Source organism: Phasianus colchicus, chromosome 16 (genome assembly GCF_987193195.1).
Source record: "Phasianus colchicus chromosome 16, bPhaCol1.hap1.1, whole genome shotgun sequence".
Lineage (NCBI taxonomy): Eukaryota > Metazoa > Chordata > Aves > Galliformes > Phasianidae > Phasianus > Phasianus colchicus.
This window is the reverse complement of record NC_143451.1, coordinates 9,693,102-9,710,485: the sequence shown is the minus strand read 5'-3', so window position 1 is coordinate 9,710,485 and position 17,384 is coordinate 9,693,102. Positions and strand designations below refer to the sequence as shown.

Genomic DNA, 17,384 nt, shown 5'->3' with positions numbered 1-17,384 from the left:
AGACGGGCAATGTAGTGCAGGCTTTGACTACAGTAGAGGTTAAATGTTGCCATGTTTTGATTGTAGAACTTGAATATGTGTTTAATTTTTTGTGAACAGATTGATGACTCTTCTGCATCTATTTCTCTGGCCCAGCTTACGAAGGTATATATATATATTCTTGTCAAGTATTAAAAAAAAAAGTGTTTGCTTCGTATTTTTAAATCTTCTATTGTGATCTATAGTTGGCTTACTGTTGTAATTTGAAAAAATCTTTAATTTTTAATAAGATTTAAGTATTTATTTTAATTCTAAACTGTGTGTAAATTTTGATACTATCCTGTAAAGAGTAGTTCCCAGTTTGGGAAGATGGAAGGGGAGTACCTTATCAGCCTCAACATAATGTTGCAGTATTACTCATCTTCAAGACACAAAGAAGAAGCACTTCAGAAGCGGTTTACCATTTTTTCATACGTTTCGTTAATTTTTCGTTGGAAACTAACACAATTTTTACAGAAGAATTTAATTGGCTGTAAGTTATGGACATTCCAGAGGGCTTTGCAACAGCCAAAAAACGAGTGTTTCTGTCACATGGACAATTGCATGGCTATTTTTGAATTTCTAGTCTTCCTAGATACAGATCCATTCCTGAATGTTGCACAGTTTTATAAACTGTAGTATATATAGTGGGCAACACAATCTAATTTGTTTGAACACAGACTGTAAATTGTGTAAATGTACCTAATTGTTTATAGGAATATACCAATGTGTATGTGTGGCATATTAGCAGATGTGACCTTCTGAAACTGTTGTAATGCCATGTTTTGCTATGAAACTGCTTGCATTCTTTGCTCAATAATGTGTAACTTTGTCTGGGAAAGCACTAGTGATTGCACTTTGAAAAGGCTTAGTACTAGCCAATTAAACTGCTAGTCATCACAATTCAAAGATCAGAGAAGGCAGGGACTAATGCAGAGTAGCTGGAGTTTGTTCTTCTGACAATAAATGCTGGAGTTAACTTCCAAGAGAGAAATCTGCCCACTGGTAAATTCTTCCCTTACCCACTGCAGAAAATAAGTTCTATCCATCTGGGCAAAAAAAAAAAAAGCCCCTCCAAAAAACCAGTTGGAATGTAGCCACCTAAAGAAATTGGTCTCCATTAGTGCTGTCCCTAAATATGTCCTTGGTTCTGTAAGCTCATGTCAAGTTTTTTCTAAAATGTGAGAAACTGTCCAAGTGTTGTACACACACTTAAGATCTCAAGAAAATCTGAGTATTTCAGAAACGTACAGGAACACAAGGCAGCTCCAAACTGTTACGTACCCTAAACTCTTCAGTGCAGACTGGCCTAGCGTGGAGGCAATGTGTTAACAGTTCTGTTTTATTTTCACTATGTATTAAATGCCATATTTGAATTTTGGTCTATTCCTACTAATGTTTTGTGGGTTTTTGGGTGTGTTTTGTAAACCGTTTGGGTTCAAACAAATTAGGCAAGCTTTTGTAAAAGTTTTCTGTAAATGTTAATGGAAATGATTTCATAGATGTCGATCTGTTAATGTTGAGAAAAACTGTGTATGTGAAACAACCATTTAATAAAATGTTGAAACTAGTTGGTTGCTTTTGTGAATGAATGCATATAAAAACAGAAACATGAGTGGTTGATCTGAATGATAGGTGCTTGAAGGTCCAAATAATTTGCAGTCACTCCCTTAGACCCTGCTTGTATCTGGACTAGTGTATAACAAAACATTTTAACAAATACTGCTTTAAAAAATCAGCTCGCTTCAATGATTTGAAGATCTAGTTTTGTGTAAGGTCTATATTACATTTTGTATGTTAAAAGGATACAGTGAACTGGGGAAAAAAAAGTCCCTACAGATTTTATTTGCGCTTAAAGCACTTAGTATGAAGAAGATAGTTTGTTGGGGACGGCGTGCCGTTTGGACTCTCCACAGCACATGGTGGTCAAATTTCTCCTGAAGACTCCTTTGTCTTTTTAACATTTGTCTTGCTGAGCATTTACTAAAAACTTGATTCCTTTTAATGTTCCTCTGTCAGAATTTCAGCAAGCAGAAACAGCTTCCCCAAGAGCAAGTCGTGTGTCCTTTTAATGCTGCAAAATGTAAGAAGTGGTACTTGCCAACCGTATTTCTGAATTGAATGTATGATGGATATCTTCTCCAAAACAGTCTGGAGTCTAAAAGTCAATTTTAAAATACCAGATAGTGGTGGTTTGGGGTTTTCTTCTGTTTGTTTATTTTGACACGTAGCTTCAGTCCACATTATGTTGAAGAAATTTGGATTGGTTACACAAGTCTTTATGTAAGGTACAAACAGAGCCTAAGGTTTTGAGTGCCCAAGAATGTTCTTTTCAAGTAGATTAACAGGCACATAAACATCATGTAATGGCATAAGGACTCCCCAGAACATCTTCAGGACAAATATATTTTATATAAGCAGCTGTTTTCATGCAACCTCAGCTAGAGTTGTGCTGCTCTTTACAGGATTGGATGAGTGGTGTTGTCTTTGGCTGTGTGGAATTAAATGTGTTTCTAATGTGTGTGTCAAATAATTACCTGTTAAACAGACTGCCAATCTGGCTGAAGCCAATGCTTCCGAAGAAGATAAAATAAAAGCTATGATGTCACAGTCTGGCCATGAATATGATCCAATCAAGTAAGTGTCAATAAAATCAAATCTTTGAAGATTGCAGAAAAATATTATAGAGTTGTTTGCTTTAAAGAGAGATACACATGCATACTTTTTTTTTTTTTTTTCCCAAAAAAACTTTTTTAGTTATATGAAGAAACCCTTGGGTCCACCTCCACCATCATACACTTGCTTTCGTTGTGGAAAACCTGGTCACTATATAAAGAACTGCCCAACAAATGGGGTAAGACTGTGGTGGATTGCTGGTGTTGTTTAGTTGCTTATTTATTTATTTATTTATTTATTTATTTATTTATTTATTTATTTAAACTTAGTTACTTAACAAATATATCTACATTCATTTTGAGTCATTTTTCCTAGGGTGAAATACAGAATTGCAAGACAATATTGCAAAGCCCTTGAAATTTCAAGGGTAAAGATGGAAAAATAAGCATAAAACTTCCTTATTTTCCTTGGTAATAGGCTTTAAATATGCCCACAGATCTTTCTTTGTGTATCTTTGTTTATATTTTGATGCACTCTAGTTTAATTGGACGTTTTCCCCTGAACTTCAAATTTATGATGGCCAGCAGTTACTACTTTGTGTTGCAAGGGGATATTTCTGTTGACCTGATCAACTGAAGATCTGCACGTTGAGTATTCATAGCATTTGCCATCAGTCACTCAACATAGACTTGTAGGTATGAATCGAACCTTCATACATAGAAGGAATTTAAGTCTGCAGTGGCTGATTCAGAGCTCTGAAATAGACTCCTTCTGAGCAGGAACTTATTGGTGTCTTGCTGGAATGATGAACTGGAGAATATTTAACCACTGGAATATATTTAACCCCCGAGGAGCCGGAAGTTGTATGAATGTCTGTTAAGTTCAGAATACAGCTCAAACCTTTGAAACGTCCGGCTTATACTTAAGAAAATTAATATTTCAATCATGCAACCCTTACATCAGAGAAAAGGAGAGGATTAAAAGCTTTCACTGGTTAGAGTGCTCTTTGAAAAGTCATTTAAGTGTGGCCCTTAGGATGAAATGTCTGCATTTCTTTTCTTAACAGGACAAAAATTTTGAGTCAGTACCCAGGATTAAAAAGAGCACAGGAATTCCCAGGAGTTTCATGATGGAGGTGAAAGATCCCAATACAAAGGGTGCTATGCTGACAAACACTGGAAAATATGCTATACCAACTATTGATGCGTAAGTATGGGAGTTTCCAGATGGACTAAAAAGCAAAGGAGACCCGAGTGGCAATTCAAACAGGTTGTTCAGCATCAGTAGTTGCAGGGAAGGATGCATTGTTGTATCTTGAACTCAGTGTGATGACTTCTCATAGTAAAATAGGGTGGTCTCACTGTTCGTCCCTCTAGAATTGGGTTAAACTAGTTGTAAGCTAAGAATCCATATTTCTGCAAAACATTTTGTTAGTGTTTACAATCAGAATTGTTCTGTTGAGAAAGTTTGATTTGCTCCTGGTTTGTGCTTCAAAGGTTTCCTGAAAGGTTTAACAAATAACTTTAGGACTGAGATTTCCTCCCCCTCTATCTATCAGATCTCATTTGTGAAGCAGTGAAGTTTTCTTGCTGGTTTGAACTGAGAAAATACTAGTGTGTTCTGAGAGTAGTATCTGTCTGTATTCCATTTTTAGAAGTGTTTGGTAATGCTTTTGTTTTTCTGGTTTGGATCTTCTTTTGTAGAAGCTGTAAGTAGACATTTTTAATTTAGAAAATGTAATTTCTCAGAGATAAAGTATATCCTGAGCCTACAACTTTGGTTTACCCTTTGGTACTGATGTGGTGGGATTCGCCACACGTGCTTTTCAACTGTCAGTTATCTTTTTAGTCTAGGCTAATTTCTTGTCTTGGTTGAACAAACAGTTGGGAGAATTTTCCAGAAAGGATAGACATTCCATTTGATAGTGTTGTGGCTGTAGAAAAAAGGTTTAATCACAAGGCTAGTAATAAAGTCCTTTGGTAAAGTCAGAAGCTTGGAAAAGTTTGGGTTTTTTTTAACCTACATTAAAATTATTTTCTTTTTCCTTTCCCTCCCATCTCCTCGCTCCCTTCAGGGAAGCTTATGCTATAGGAAAGAAGGAAAAGCCTCCCTTCTTGCCAGAAGAGCCATCCTCCTCCTCAGAAGAGGATGATCCTATTCCAGATGAGTTGTTATGTCTGATTTGTAAAGATATAATGACAGATGCAGTTGTTATTCCCTGCTGTGGAAACAGTTACTGTGATGAATGTAAGTATTACTTCCACGTTTGTTAATTCAGAACATCAAACATGATCTACTGATGGGAGAAATAGGAGCTAACAAAATTGGTTTTGTTACCAGCTCTGTTTAGTGCTGGAGTATAGCCTAATTAGAAAGGTATAAAGGGCAGAAAAAATACAGAAAGCTTTTGTTGTCTGCAGAAGGATGAGTATGAGAAGTGTACTTATTTGTGCAGGTCATTACAGTGGTAGGTGTTGAATACATTTACTTTGTCTCCAGCTTTTTCATTCATTATGCAGTGTTGCTATTCTGTCAGAAGTCTTGACTTACTATGAACTGAAACAAGTGGATAGTTAGTTATTCAACCCAAGTTTTTCTAGTGAGAGGAGGTTAAGAATTTGTGAATCTGAGCTTACTGACGGTTTTTAGCAATGTTTTATTTGTTACTTTGAGGGTGGTTGACAGCTCACTGTAATAGGTAATGGGAAGAAGGACTGGCTGAAATGACATGATGCAGTCTACTCTGCAGCTTCAAATGTTATAATAATTACAACAGCTATAGTTGTTCACTGCAAATTCTTTTTTTTATACTATTGAACACTTAAAGCTTTATGCCCTCAATTCAAGACCACACTCATTAATCATGCACGTGATTTTATAAATGGTTACAATTTCAAAATTTTCTCAATGTGCCTAAAAATTATATTGATTGTTCTAATTATTCACAGGTATCAGAACGGCATTATTAGAATCTGAGGAACATACATGCCCAACATGTCATCAAACAGATGTGTCTCCAGATGCTTTAATTGCCAACAAGTTCTTACGCCAGGTAATAGGATCACTTTTACATAAACTGTAAGAAAAAAAAATTGTAAAAAGCTAAAGTGGAAGAGAGTACTGATTTTTGTCTCCTTCAGCAAGGCTAAGTTGAGTAAGGGTAAATCTACTTCTCAAGTACACTGTCTGTTACTACAGAAAACCAACAGCTCTTTAGTGGCAGTTGATGAACTACAGGCAGTTTTGTTTTTTTTTTTACGATTGTCTTGCTTTGGAATTCAGTGTTAATGCTGAAGTCAAGAATTCTAAGTACAAATACATTTACTGAATTAATTACACATGTAGCTTTACTCCTTGAAAGCTTTTGTTTTGTTGCTGAATTTTCTTATGACTTCTTTGCAAATGTTTTTCCACCTATAGGCTGTGAACAACTTCAAAAATGAAACTGGGTACACAAAAAGGCTCCGTAAGATTCAGCAGCAACAGCAGCAGCCACCACCACCACCTCCACCTCCACCACCACTAATGAGACAAACAATAACACGCAACCTGCAGCCTCTAATGAGACCAGCAATTTCCAGACAGCAGGATCCACTAATGATTCCATTAGCTTCTCTGTCTTCTCACTCTGCTGCTGCCTTGGCCCCTGGTCAGTCTGTTGCAGCTGCATTACCAGTAAATCCATCTTCTGTCCTCGTCTCCGATCTCCCTCCAGCAGTGTCTCTGTCTCTCCGTGGAGAAAAGCCAGATGGACCTTTTCGGTGAGTTAATCTGTAGCTCAACACAAATGCAAAAGATAACAAAATGCTTAAGTTAGATTCTTCCTCTGAAGCTTCGTGGTGATTTACGTATGGATTGCTAATGGCAGTTCCCAGTAGTTGTATAAGTTCTGCTGCTTGTTTTTGCTTTGGATGAGGATACTTTACATTGGAGTTGTGCCTCATTTAAGAACTTCTCAGTTTTTCTTGTTTGATTCCCTATCAGTCATTAAGAATGAATCCTGTAACAGGATTTCTTTTCCTCAGCAGCCCTTTAATTTAATGACGCGCAGTTCCTAAAGTGATCATTTAGCTATCACATGAATACTTTTTGCATGTATTAGTTTTCCTGATACTGAGGACATAGTGTTTTCATGAAGAGTATATGCGGTCAATTACAGGTAGAATTAACCAGGTGTTTTCACGTTACTTTTTTCTACAATAATTCTGTCATCTTTATTATGATGTCAGAATCATCTTCAGTAAAACATAGTGTAGTCTGACTCGTACAGATTTGGGTAATAGTTCTGTAAAACAATGTAAGTTTGAAGTGTTTATAAACATAAAAGTCAAAGTTTGCAATCCAGTGGAGTTGATTGAAAATATGTTTAAAATAGGATCTATTGTTTAGGGTTTATATCCTTTCAACTTTAAGCTTTGGATGCAAATAACTGCTCTGTCCAGAAGGCTGTCAGGCTTGGCTTTACTATTGAGAACAAAGGGTCACAATTTAAAGGAAACCTTTAAGGCAGCTTTATGAACTAGTACATAAGCATGTCCTAGTAGAATTTAAGTTCTTCTTGCATCTTCCAAAACTGGGTTTTAGTGTGTGGGTTATAAGTACTCTAACCCTTTCATTTGCAGCTAGCTTAATAAAACATTTTTTCCTTTGGACTTTCTCTAGTTCAAATTGAATTCAGTACTTCATTTGCAATCAGCCAACTTCACGTTTGTAAGTCTGGTGTGGATTATTTTTTAATTTATTTTTCCTTTTACAGTACTCAGCCTTTTCTTACTATGAACTTTATATTTCTAGTAGCTCTTCAAAACAGTGTATTTAAATAAGAAAATTTGTTGGTTATTTTTTTCTCTAGTGATCCAGATATTTTACCTCCTGCTGCTCTGGTGACTGCTGCTGAGCTTTCTAAATCTTCCTCTTTGGCAATCAGCAGTTTGTTGGAAGAGAAGGTAAATTTTATTTCAACAAATAGTTGTATTTTAACCGATTTCAGCCTATTCTTGTATTTTAATTAATCTTATTTTCTAACAGTTTGCGTTTATTCACAAGGGCTATCAGGTTCCTGTACTAAGGCAACCAGCAATACCTAGTCTTCTGGGCCCACAAGGACAATCAATTCCTACAACTGGTAAGTATCTGCAACTTTAGAATTAAAAAACAAACAAACAAAAAAACACTTCAGATAAACTGAATGGAATTTTTTCCTTTTCTTCTTCCCAATCCAAAAGGTCATCCAATGAGAATTGGTGCAATTCGCTCAGCTGGTGGCAGGCCAGGTTGGGAACTGTAAGTATATTCTACAGAAATTCCATGTATTATTACTTATAACATTTTCAGTATGGCAGTGGCACATAACTTAGTCAACAGTTGATTTATAATGCTATAAGTATATATATATATATAAGTATGTACAGATAATTATGTAAGTGTTATATATATAAGTAAGTACAGATAATTATATAAGTATATATATATAAAGTATGTACAGATAATCGTGGAGCGGCAATCAATTTTTAAATGGCTTTATTTGAATTAGGTCTAACAAAGGAGATCTGTGCTTCCAAAAAGATTGTTTAAAAGAAGGCTACATTGTATAATTGAAGAGGACTGTGAAAAATGAACTCTTTTTGAGGAATCAGTGATTACGTATTCAAATTAAATATAATTAAAAGACCAGATGGAAAGCCCTTTGGCTGAATATGGTCAAAGAAGTTGATTTCATGGACATGAATCTCCAACACTATTTTTTTCAGCAACTTAGTTGATATATTAGTTAAACAGATTTCTGGCAAATTCAGTGCTCTTATTTTGCAACTCTTTGGAGTTTTTTCAGTCCTCTCGAACAGCCAGACTGCTTTCTCTCACTTGGAGAGAGAGGAGTCCATTTTATTTATTAATCATAGAGTTAAGTTTTGTCTTTCATTCTGGTAAATATTTGTTATAGATAAATTTTAAGTATGCGTTACATTTATAAAATATTAAGGATAAATCAAAACAAAAACAAACATCCATCCCACAAATGAGGTAAAATCTCAGATTCAATAATAAGGAAAATAACAATTTAGGAACGAGGACAGGCCAAATGCATCATCGTGAGGCAACAACATAGGATACCAATGTGGAAGATGTTAAAAGAAGTTCAAGAGAAGATTAGTTAATATTTGTGCACTACTTTGAAGATTGAAAGCATGAAATATTAGATGTTTTAAGGAGTGGCAGAGAAGCAGTGGGCACTTGTCACATGGGAAATTGGTGTCTCTTAAGCATAGGCAGCCTCCGTCTGTGGTTATGAAGATGAGTGTAAGCAGAGAAGACTGAGGGAACTGTTAGGAGTGTGAGGATGTGGAAGGCGAGGATGAGGATCAGGAAATGAATGTAGACTGAAATGACCAGAAGACAGGCAGAAAAACACTTAAGTTCAGAACAAGATGTGGTCACCACTGTGCTCCTGCTTCATTTGCTTTCCTCTTTACAATCGGGGCAAAGTGTAACAAACAGTGACACATGTTTTTGGGTTTCTTTAGAAGTTCAAATCGAGGACGCCCGCATAGTGAACGTTCCCAAAGGACTCAGGCCCCAACACTACCAGCATCAGCACCAGTCTTTGTGCCTGTGCCTCCACCTCCCTTGTATCCTCCACCTCCCCATGCACTTCCTCTTCCACCGGGGGTACCGCCACCACAGTTTCCTCCTCAGTTTCCACCTGGTCAGCCTCCATCAGCTGGGTACCCTGTTCCCCCTCCAGGATATCCCCCAGCTCCTGCAAACATGTCATCAGCTTGGGTACCAACAGCAGTACCAACGGCTCATTCAAATACCATCCCAACGACACAAGCACCTCCTTTATCTAGGGAGGAGTTTTACAGAGAACAACGGAGACTTAAAGAGGAGTAAGTATTTGGCTCAGTGAAATTGTGGTGTTTTTCATTTTTTGTATTTCAGTAGCATATCGGACTGCAGTTACGCCTAAAGTGCATCTGACATAAGCCAAAATTACATATAGAGCATTTTCTTCCAATATACTTTTTCATTGCGGATGGCAAACGTGCAAAACTAAAGACAAATGTAACTCTAAAACTTTCCCTAAAACTCAGAGGAATTCTAAACTGTTTTGCGTAAATAGGATGTTCGCCTTTTGCATTTGCATGCAGTATACATTTTCTCATATCGGCCATGTTTTGTTTCTTGATGTCTTTTTGTAATAAAGGTCAACTATAATTGTAATAAAGGTCAAACTTATTTTAACAGGGAAAAGAAAAAGTCCAAACTTGATGAGTTTACAAATGATTTTGCTAAGGAATTGATGGAATATAAAAAGATTCAAAAGGAGCGTAGGCGTTCGTTTTCCAGGTAACTGCTTTACATGTCCGTAATGGAGAAGCAGATTGTCTAGAAGAATCAGGAGGAGGTCCACTCCACCTCACTATCTTTAGATGGATTGGATAATTAAAGGGCTTAGCGTTGTTAGGAGTTTCGTTTGGAGGTTGCTAGCTCAGATATAGCGGAGCACAGTTGACTTACAATTTGGCAGTAGTTATTTAAGGAGCAGGTGTCTCTTTCACTGAAATATTTCTGTAACCATCCTTCACCTCCTGACATCCTTGAGGAGGCAAAGAACTGAGTAGGTTTAGTAGCTGGATGTTCTCCTCACCCTATTGTGATTATTGCTATTACCTCAAAGCACTTGGGAGGAAATAAATGAGAGAAATTGTCTTCATTTCCTCTTTTGTTTCTTATGTGGATACATGGAGAGATTTCAACCTGGACTGCAAACTGATGCCTTGCGCTAGTGTCTTGTTGACATTGATAATTTTTTCTTAGGAATTAAAAGGTCAGATGTGTTTTATAATAAAATCTTAAATTGCTGAAGGACTTTTAGCGGAAGAGTGATGCTAATGAGCATGTGCAGAATAATGAGGAATAGTTATTTAAAAAATAGTCAAAGAAAAACTTGTCAAGGGGAATACTCAGGGTAGCTGATACTTTCTATCTCGAACTATCACTTGGACAACAGACTGAATAACTATCTATTAGTAATGTTATAGGTATATTTCTTAGAATAACGGCATAATATTACTTTTAGATAAGACCTTATTTGAAATAGTGTCACTAGCCTTGGTTAGAGATACATGCAGAATTTTACTAGAACATCTGGATAGAAGAGTTGATTAAATTTTGTGGTATGTAACTTTGCAGTACAAAGTATTACACGTCCTGTATAGATTTACAAATAAACAGTGAAATTAAATTAACTAGGTATTTACTTTATTTAGGTATTAACTGGTATTCTAAAATTGGGCTTTACTGTCTTCAGTTGAATTCATATTTTCTTATTGCTTGGTAGGATACTGTAGCTATTAAGACTTGCTCTTTTTGCGTCTCATTACAGTATAAATTATACTTCATGTAGTTGCTAAGTAGCGCTAAAAAAATTGTTCATTCATGTACCAGTAGAGGTCAGCATATTCCAACTTAAGTATATCAGTAGCTATAGTAGTTAATTTGATAGAAGCAAGTGGAAATAGACTTACCCTTCCTGTATGTTTTTACACTAACAAAGCAGCGACTGTTTTGTCTTGTAAGCAAAGACTTCTACGCGTTATCAAGTTCTTCAATTTGCAGTAGCATTATGCCAGCAGCTGAAAGAAGCTTTGACATAAGCATTTGGAGATTAAAAAAAAAAAAATTAAAAATAAAAATAAAAATGGGGAGAGAGTGACTGTTTTGAATTAAATTCTTTTCTTTTTTTTTCTTTTGTGCTGTGTTTTTTTGAAGGTCCAAGTCTCCCTATAGTGCTTCGTCTTACTCGAGAAGCTCCTATACCTACTCCAAGTCGAGATCGGGCTCTTCGCGCTCCCGTTCCTACTCTCGGTCATTTAGTCGTTCCCATTCTCGTTCCTACTCACGTTCACCTCCATACCCAAGAAGAGGCAAAGGGAAGAGTCGTAATTATCGTTCTAGGTCAAGGTCACATGGTTATCATCGTTCAAGGTCAAGGTCACCCCCATACAGAAGATACCATTCACGGTCTAGGTCTCCAGTGTTTAGAGGCCAGTCTCCCACTAAACGGACTATACCTCAAGGGGAAGGAGAAAGGGAGTATTTTAATAGATACAGAGAAGTTCCACCATATGATATGAAAGCTTACTATGGCAGATCTATTGACTTTAGAGATCCATTTGAAAAGGAAAGATACAGAGAATGGGAAAGGAACTACAGAGAATGGTATGAAAAGTTCTACAAGGACTATGCTGTTGGAGCCCAACCTCGACCTCCAGTAAACAGGGAGAACTTTTCTCCAGATAGATTTGGTCCACCTGGAACTAGAAGAGAAAATTCGCCATATGCTCGGGGACGTAGGGAGGATTATGCTGGTGGGCAGAGCCATAGAAATCGTAATATAGCTGGAAATTTCCCTGAAAAGCTTTCAGGAAGAGAGGGCCATGGTATAAAAGATCCTGCAAAATCAAAAGAGAAGGAGGTGGAAAATCCCCTGGGAGATGGCAAAGGAAATAAACATAAAAAACACAGGAAGAGAAGAAAAGGGGATGAGAATGAAGGATTTCCCAATGCTGAGTTGTTAGAAAGTACGAAAAAAACAAGGGAACCAGGTACAGCAGAGGACATTAAATCAGACTCTCTGTTCATGCTCCCGAGTAGAGATGATGCCACCCCTGTGAGAGATGAACCTATGGAAGCAGATTCTATAGCTTTCAAACCAGTGTCTGAAAAAGAGAAAAAAGACAAGGATAAGCCAAAAGCAAAAACTGATAAGACAAAACGGAAAGCAGAAGTGGCTGCTCCTCCGAAGAAAGACAGTGTAACAAAACCAGCTAAAGCTTCCCAAGAGAAGGTGGACACTGATCGTGAGAAATCTCCTCGAATGGAACCTCTTTTGAAAAAAGCAAAGGAGGAGTTGCCAAAGACAGACAGTGTTAAAGCATCTTCCTCTCAAAAGGATGAGAAAGCTCTTGGTACGCCACGGAAAGTTCATCCAAAAGTGGCAAAAGATCACCCAGAAGCCAGGCCAGCCAAGGAAGAAAAGGCAAAGAAGGACCATCCAAAAGAACTGAAGTCAGAAAAGCCCTCCAGCAAAGAGGACAAGTCAAAAAAAGCAGTTGAAAAAAGCAAATCTTCTGATGGAAAAACTGAAAAAAGGAAAAGAAAAGCAGATGAAAAGGCTGATAAAGAACACGAAGCAGCTTCTGTAAAGGCCTCAAAGCCAGAAACTGCTGAATCAAAAACATCACCAAAAGGGAAAACTGAACCTGATGGTGAGAAAGGAGAGAGAACTCCAGAAAAAGATAAATCTGGTTTTCTTATCACTCCTGCAAAAAAGATTAAACTTAACCGAGAAACTGGCAAAAAGATTGTGAGTGGAGAAAATGTGCCACCCGTGAAAGAACCTGTTGAGAAAGTTGAGCCAAGCAGCAGCAAAGTTAAACAAGAAAAAGTGAAAGGAAAAGTGAGAAGAAAAGTAACAGCAGCTGATGGATCTAGTTCAACTCTTGTAGATTATACCAGGTACTTCATCATTTCTTTTCCTCCATTTTCTCCATTCTCTCCCTCTAAAATTTAAAATCTTTATGATAACTGATGAAAGAAGCTAAATCCGTACTCAGTGAGTATTTGAATAGTCTGTGAGAATAGTGAGGTTATCTGCTAAACTGTACAAATGAAATTTTGTTGCAGCAAACAAGCAGTCTGAACAGAAAGCTGGTAAGTTCAGTTAATGGGTGATGTTTGACCCTTACTTCTGGGACTTCTTTCCCCTCTTAAGAATTAGCCTTTTGAATACAGCTACATATTGAGTCTTTGTGGTGTCCTCTCCATGTCTTCCCTCAAATCCTGCTTAATACCAAGGACAAAGATAACAGATATGTCTGTATCATGCAGCATTTTGTATTTTTAAAATTGCAAGGTACTTGCAATTGCAAGTGACTTTTTTTTGCTAGTATGACATAAAATTATAATTTGCAGAAATAGCAATTTGGTTGCCTATACTGCTTTGAGCACATAATTGCTCCTTAATTGCTTGCTTGCTTGTTAAAACAAGATGGTATATCTAATTTGTCTACCACAGATAGAAGTAGGACATCAAGGAATTACCTGATCAGACGATTCCTGATCTGCTCATAGTATCACAGAATGGTTTGGGTTGGAAGAGATTCTTTAAGATCATTTAGTTCCAACCTCCCAGTTATAGACAGGATCACCCTCCTCTAGACCAGGTTGCTCACAGCCCCATCCAGCCTGGTTTTGAATGCTTCCAGGGAGGAAGCATCGATGATCTTGTGTCTTTGTTAATTAAATGCATAGTAGGAAGACACTAATTGGTTGCTCATAATCTTAGTCAACGGACTCATCCTTCATCTTGGCTGTCCCCTTAGTTGATCATCTTTTGAAAAGTACTGGAGTTTTACAAGTGAAGCAGAGGTCATTTTATAAAATATTGCAAAAGACAGCTGTGCATGCATCTCTACCATTTTGTTAATTTATGATATTTTTCTTCTTAGCACCAGTTCTACTGGAGGGAGCCCTGTTAGAAAGCCTGAAGAAAAGACAGATACAAAGCGGACTGTCATTAAGACAATGGAGGAATATAATAATGATATAACTGCTCCTGCTGAAGATGTCATTATTATGATCCAGGTCCCTCAGTCAAAGTGGGATAAAGATGACTTTGAGTCTGAAGAGGAAGACATTAAATCTACCCAGCCATCTTCAAACATAGGAAAACCTGCTAGTGTTGTAAAAAATGTGAGTGCTAAGCCACCAAATCCCATAAAACACAATGAGAAAGAAATGGAGCCTTTGGAGAAAATACAGAAAACTACAAAAGAGGTGAGTTATGAAAGCTCTCAGCATGATGTAAAAGGTTCAAAAAGTTCAGTATTGAATGAAAAAGGGAAAACCAAAGAGCGGGATCATTCTCTGTCAGACAAGGACACTTCTGAAAAGAGGAAGAGCAGCATTCAGCCAGAAAAAGACCACTCAGAACGTGCAACTGAACAAGGAAATGGAAAAAATATTTCTCAATCTTCCAAAGACAGCAGATCTTCAGAGAAACATGATGCTGGCCGTGGATCCACTGCTAAGGATTTTACTCCTAATCGAGACAAAAAATCTGACCATGATGGCAACAGAGAGCATTCTAGTTCCAAGCGTAGAGATGAAAAAAGTGAATTAGCAAGGAGAAAAGACTCTCCTTCACGAAACAGAGAGTCTACATCAGGACAAAAAAGTAAACCAAGAGATGAACGAGCAGAGCCCTCCAAAAAGGGTGCTGGAGATTCCAAAAGAAGCAGCTACAGCCCTTCACGTGACCGAAAGCAATCAGATCACAAAACTGCTCATGATTCCAAGCGTTCATTAGAGGAACACAAACCTCTAGATAAAAATTCAGGTAAGGAGAAGGAAAAAGAAAAGGAGAGGGAAAAGGAGAAGGAAAAAGAAAAAGAGAAGGAAAAGGAGAAGGAAAAAGAAAAGGAAAAGGAGAGGGAGAAGGAAAAGGAAAGGGAGAGGGAGAGGGAGAAGGAAAAGGACAAAGAAAAGGAGAGGGAAAAAGACAAGGAGAAGGAAAAGGAGAGGGAAAAAGAAAAGGAGAAGGAAAAGGAGAGGGAAAAGGAAAGGGAGAGAGAAAAGGAAAAGGAGAGGGAGAAAGAGAAGGAGAAGGAGAGGGAAAAGGAGAGGGAGAAAGAAAAAGAGAAAGAAAAGGAAAAGGAGAGGGAAAAGGAAAGGGAGAAGGAAAAAGAAAAAGAGAGGGAAAAGGAAAAAGAAAAGGAAAAGGAGAGGGAGAAGGAGAAGGAAAAAGAAAAAGAGAGGGAAAAGGAAAAAGAAAAGGAGAGGGAAAAGGAAAAAGAAAAGGAAAAGGAGAGGGAAAAGGAAAAGGAAAAAGAGAGGGAAAAGGAGAAGGAGGACAAGGACAAGTATATATCTGAGATAAAGAGCAATAAAGAGAAAGAGCCAAGTTGCAATAAGCCATCTTCAATACAAGAATCACCAGATGCAAAAAATGACAAAGAAAACATGACTGGACAAAATGATAAAACTGGTGTCAAGACTAAGCCTCAGGTAAGCAACCCCTCACGGCTCTCTTCTGATCCAACTCGAGAAACTGATGAGGCTGCTTTTGTACCAGACTACAATGAAAGTGACAGTGAAAGTAACGTATCTGCAAAAGATGAAGAAACTGTAGGAAAAAATTCTAAAGAACAGAAAGAAAAAGCTGTTGACAAGGTTAAACAGGATACAGCAGCTCCTGCCACGGTTAGCCAGCCTGAAGCAAGCAGAAGTCAAAGCCAGAGCAGCCCCAGTGTTAGCCGCAGTCGTAGTCAAAGCCCTGCTGAGAGTCAGACTCGAAGCCACAGTAGCAGTGCCAGCTCAGGAGAGAGTCAAGACAGCAAGAAGAAGAAGAAGAAGAAAGAGAAAAAGAAGCACAAGAAACACAAAAAACACAAGAAGCATAAGAAACACACTGAAAATGAACCAGAATTGGAGAAAAGCCAAAAACACAAACACAAGAAGAAAAAATCGAAGAAGAGCAAAGATAAAGAGAAAGATGACCAAAAAGTTAAATCTGTCACCATATAGAATGACAGATAGGAAAAAAATTGACTTAATTCCTAAGTCATCTGTATTAAATTTTGTTAAAATGTAAACGAATTCAAGCGTTGTAAATAATGACATGAAAGACCCTGTGCTGCACTTAAAATATTGCTGCTTGATTATTTGATTTTTACATCAGAGCTTTATAAAAGTGAACATTTTGTACAGAATTGTGAGTTGTGACCATGTAACATGAAAGGTTTTGCTGGGGCGTCTTATTTTTCACCACCGTTAATTAGTTTGGGTGGAGTTTACTGTACTGTGAAAATTTTCACATTTGACTTTTTTTTTTAATTGCCTGGCAGAAGAAGCTGGTATCAGTTATAAAATATCAGCAGAATGATTTGCAGAATACATTACAGCCCTGTTATGTCACTTTTTGATTACAATAAAAAGTTTTCAGTAAACTTTATTCGGTGTGATGAGATTTCTAGTTGGCAGCTGAACGTAAGCAGGGAAAAGAGCATCCAACAAAAGCTGCTGGCTGCTTGCTGGTGGCTTAAGTGTATGGAAAACTGTGTGTCAGTGCGTTTAGGTTCACAATGGCTGGCTGAACTTCAGATCTTTGAACAGATGCAATGTGATGAAGTACTGCCAGGAGGTGCCCTTTTCTCACGTTGTTATATTTCAGAAGGTGTGCAGTCCCACAGTACAGCTGATAGTAACAGCTGGTACTGTTTAAAAACAATGCTCTGTGTGAAGCTGCCACACTTCAGCTCTGTTTGTTTAGAACTCTCTGCTATTTGTCGGCAAAAATAGGCACCTATATTTTAAGCTATGCTGTAATCTATATGTCCTCTGACAAGGATGCTGATCACCAGTATGTTTGGTCTTGATACAACTTTGTTTGATGATTCACATTTTCATACAGTGACTCAACATGGCACATTGCCATTAAACGTCGGGTTCAGTGAATGAGTTTGGCAGAACAAGAAAAGCCATTAGAGAGGCAGAGTTCTGCTTTAGATTCTCATAATGTCCCAGAAACAACTGAGTTTGGTGGTGAAAGCCCCCTGCTGTTCGTGGGGTTTGTCCCAAAAGAGTTCTGTGTGCTACAACTGAAGCAGCATTTCAGGGCTTCCTGCTTTGTGGAGGTGGTACAAAAAATGACTTATGTAGGAACTATTGCTAGGATATTTAGTAGT

The 17,384-nt window shown here is 37.6% G+C and overlaps 1 protein-coding gene across 9 annotated transcripts in view; it reads left to right on the top strand.

Moving 5' to 3' along the window:
- RBBP6 (RB binding protein 6, ubiquitin ligase) overlaps positions 1-17,384 on the top strand; it is a 32,019-nt gene extending 14,635 nt beyond the window's left edge. The window contains exons 5-18 of one of the 9 annotated variants that reach the window (XM_090151252.1): positions 100-144; positions 2,567-2,655; positions 2,776-2,872; positions 3,701-3,840; positions 4,709-4,881; positions 5,583-5,686; positions 6,055-6,395; positions 7,487-7,580; positions 7,681-7,759; positions 7,860-7,917; positions 9,156-9,521; positions 9,880-9,981; positions 11,407-13,155; positions 14,148-17,382. In XM_090151252.1, coding sequence (XP_090007378.1) covers positions 100-144; positions 2,567-2,655; positions 2,776-2,872; positions 3,701-3,840; positions 4,709-4,881; positions 5,583-5,686; positions 6,055-6,395; positions 7,487-7,580; positions 7,681-7,759; positions 7,860-7,917; positions 9,156-9,521; positions 9,880-9,981; positions 11,407-13,155; positions 14,148-16,224 — 5,514 coding nt within the window. In that variant the 3' untranslated portion in view covers positions 16,225-17,382. Of the gene's footprint in view, positions 1-99; positions 145-2,566; positions 2,656-2,775; positions 2,873-3,700; positions 3,841-4,708; positions 4,882-5,582; positions 5,687-6,054; positions 6,396-7,486; positions 7,581-7,662; positions 7,760-7,859; positions 7,918-9,155; positions 9,522-9,879; positions 9,982-11,406; positions 13,156-14,147 lie in introns of all 9 variants that reach the window. The other 8 variants (XM_031607008.2, XM_090151254.1, XM_090151253.1 and 5 more) reach the window with 8 other exon arrangements.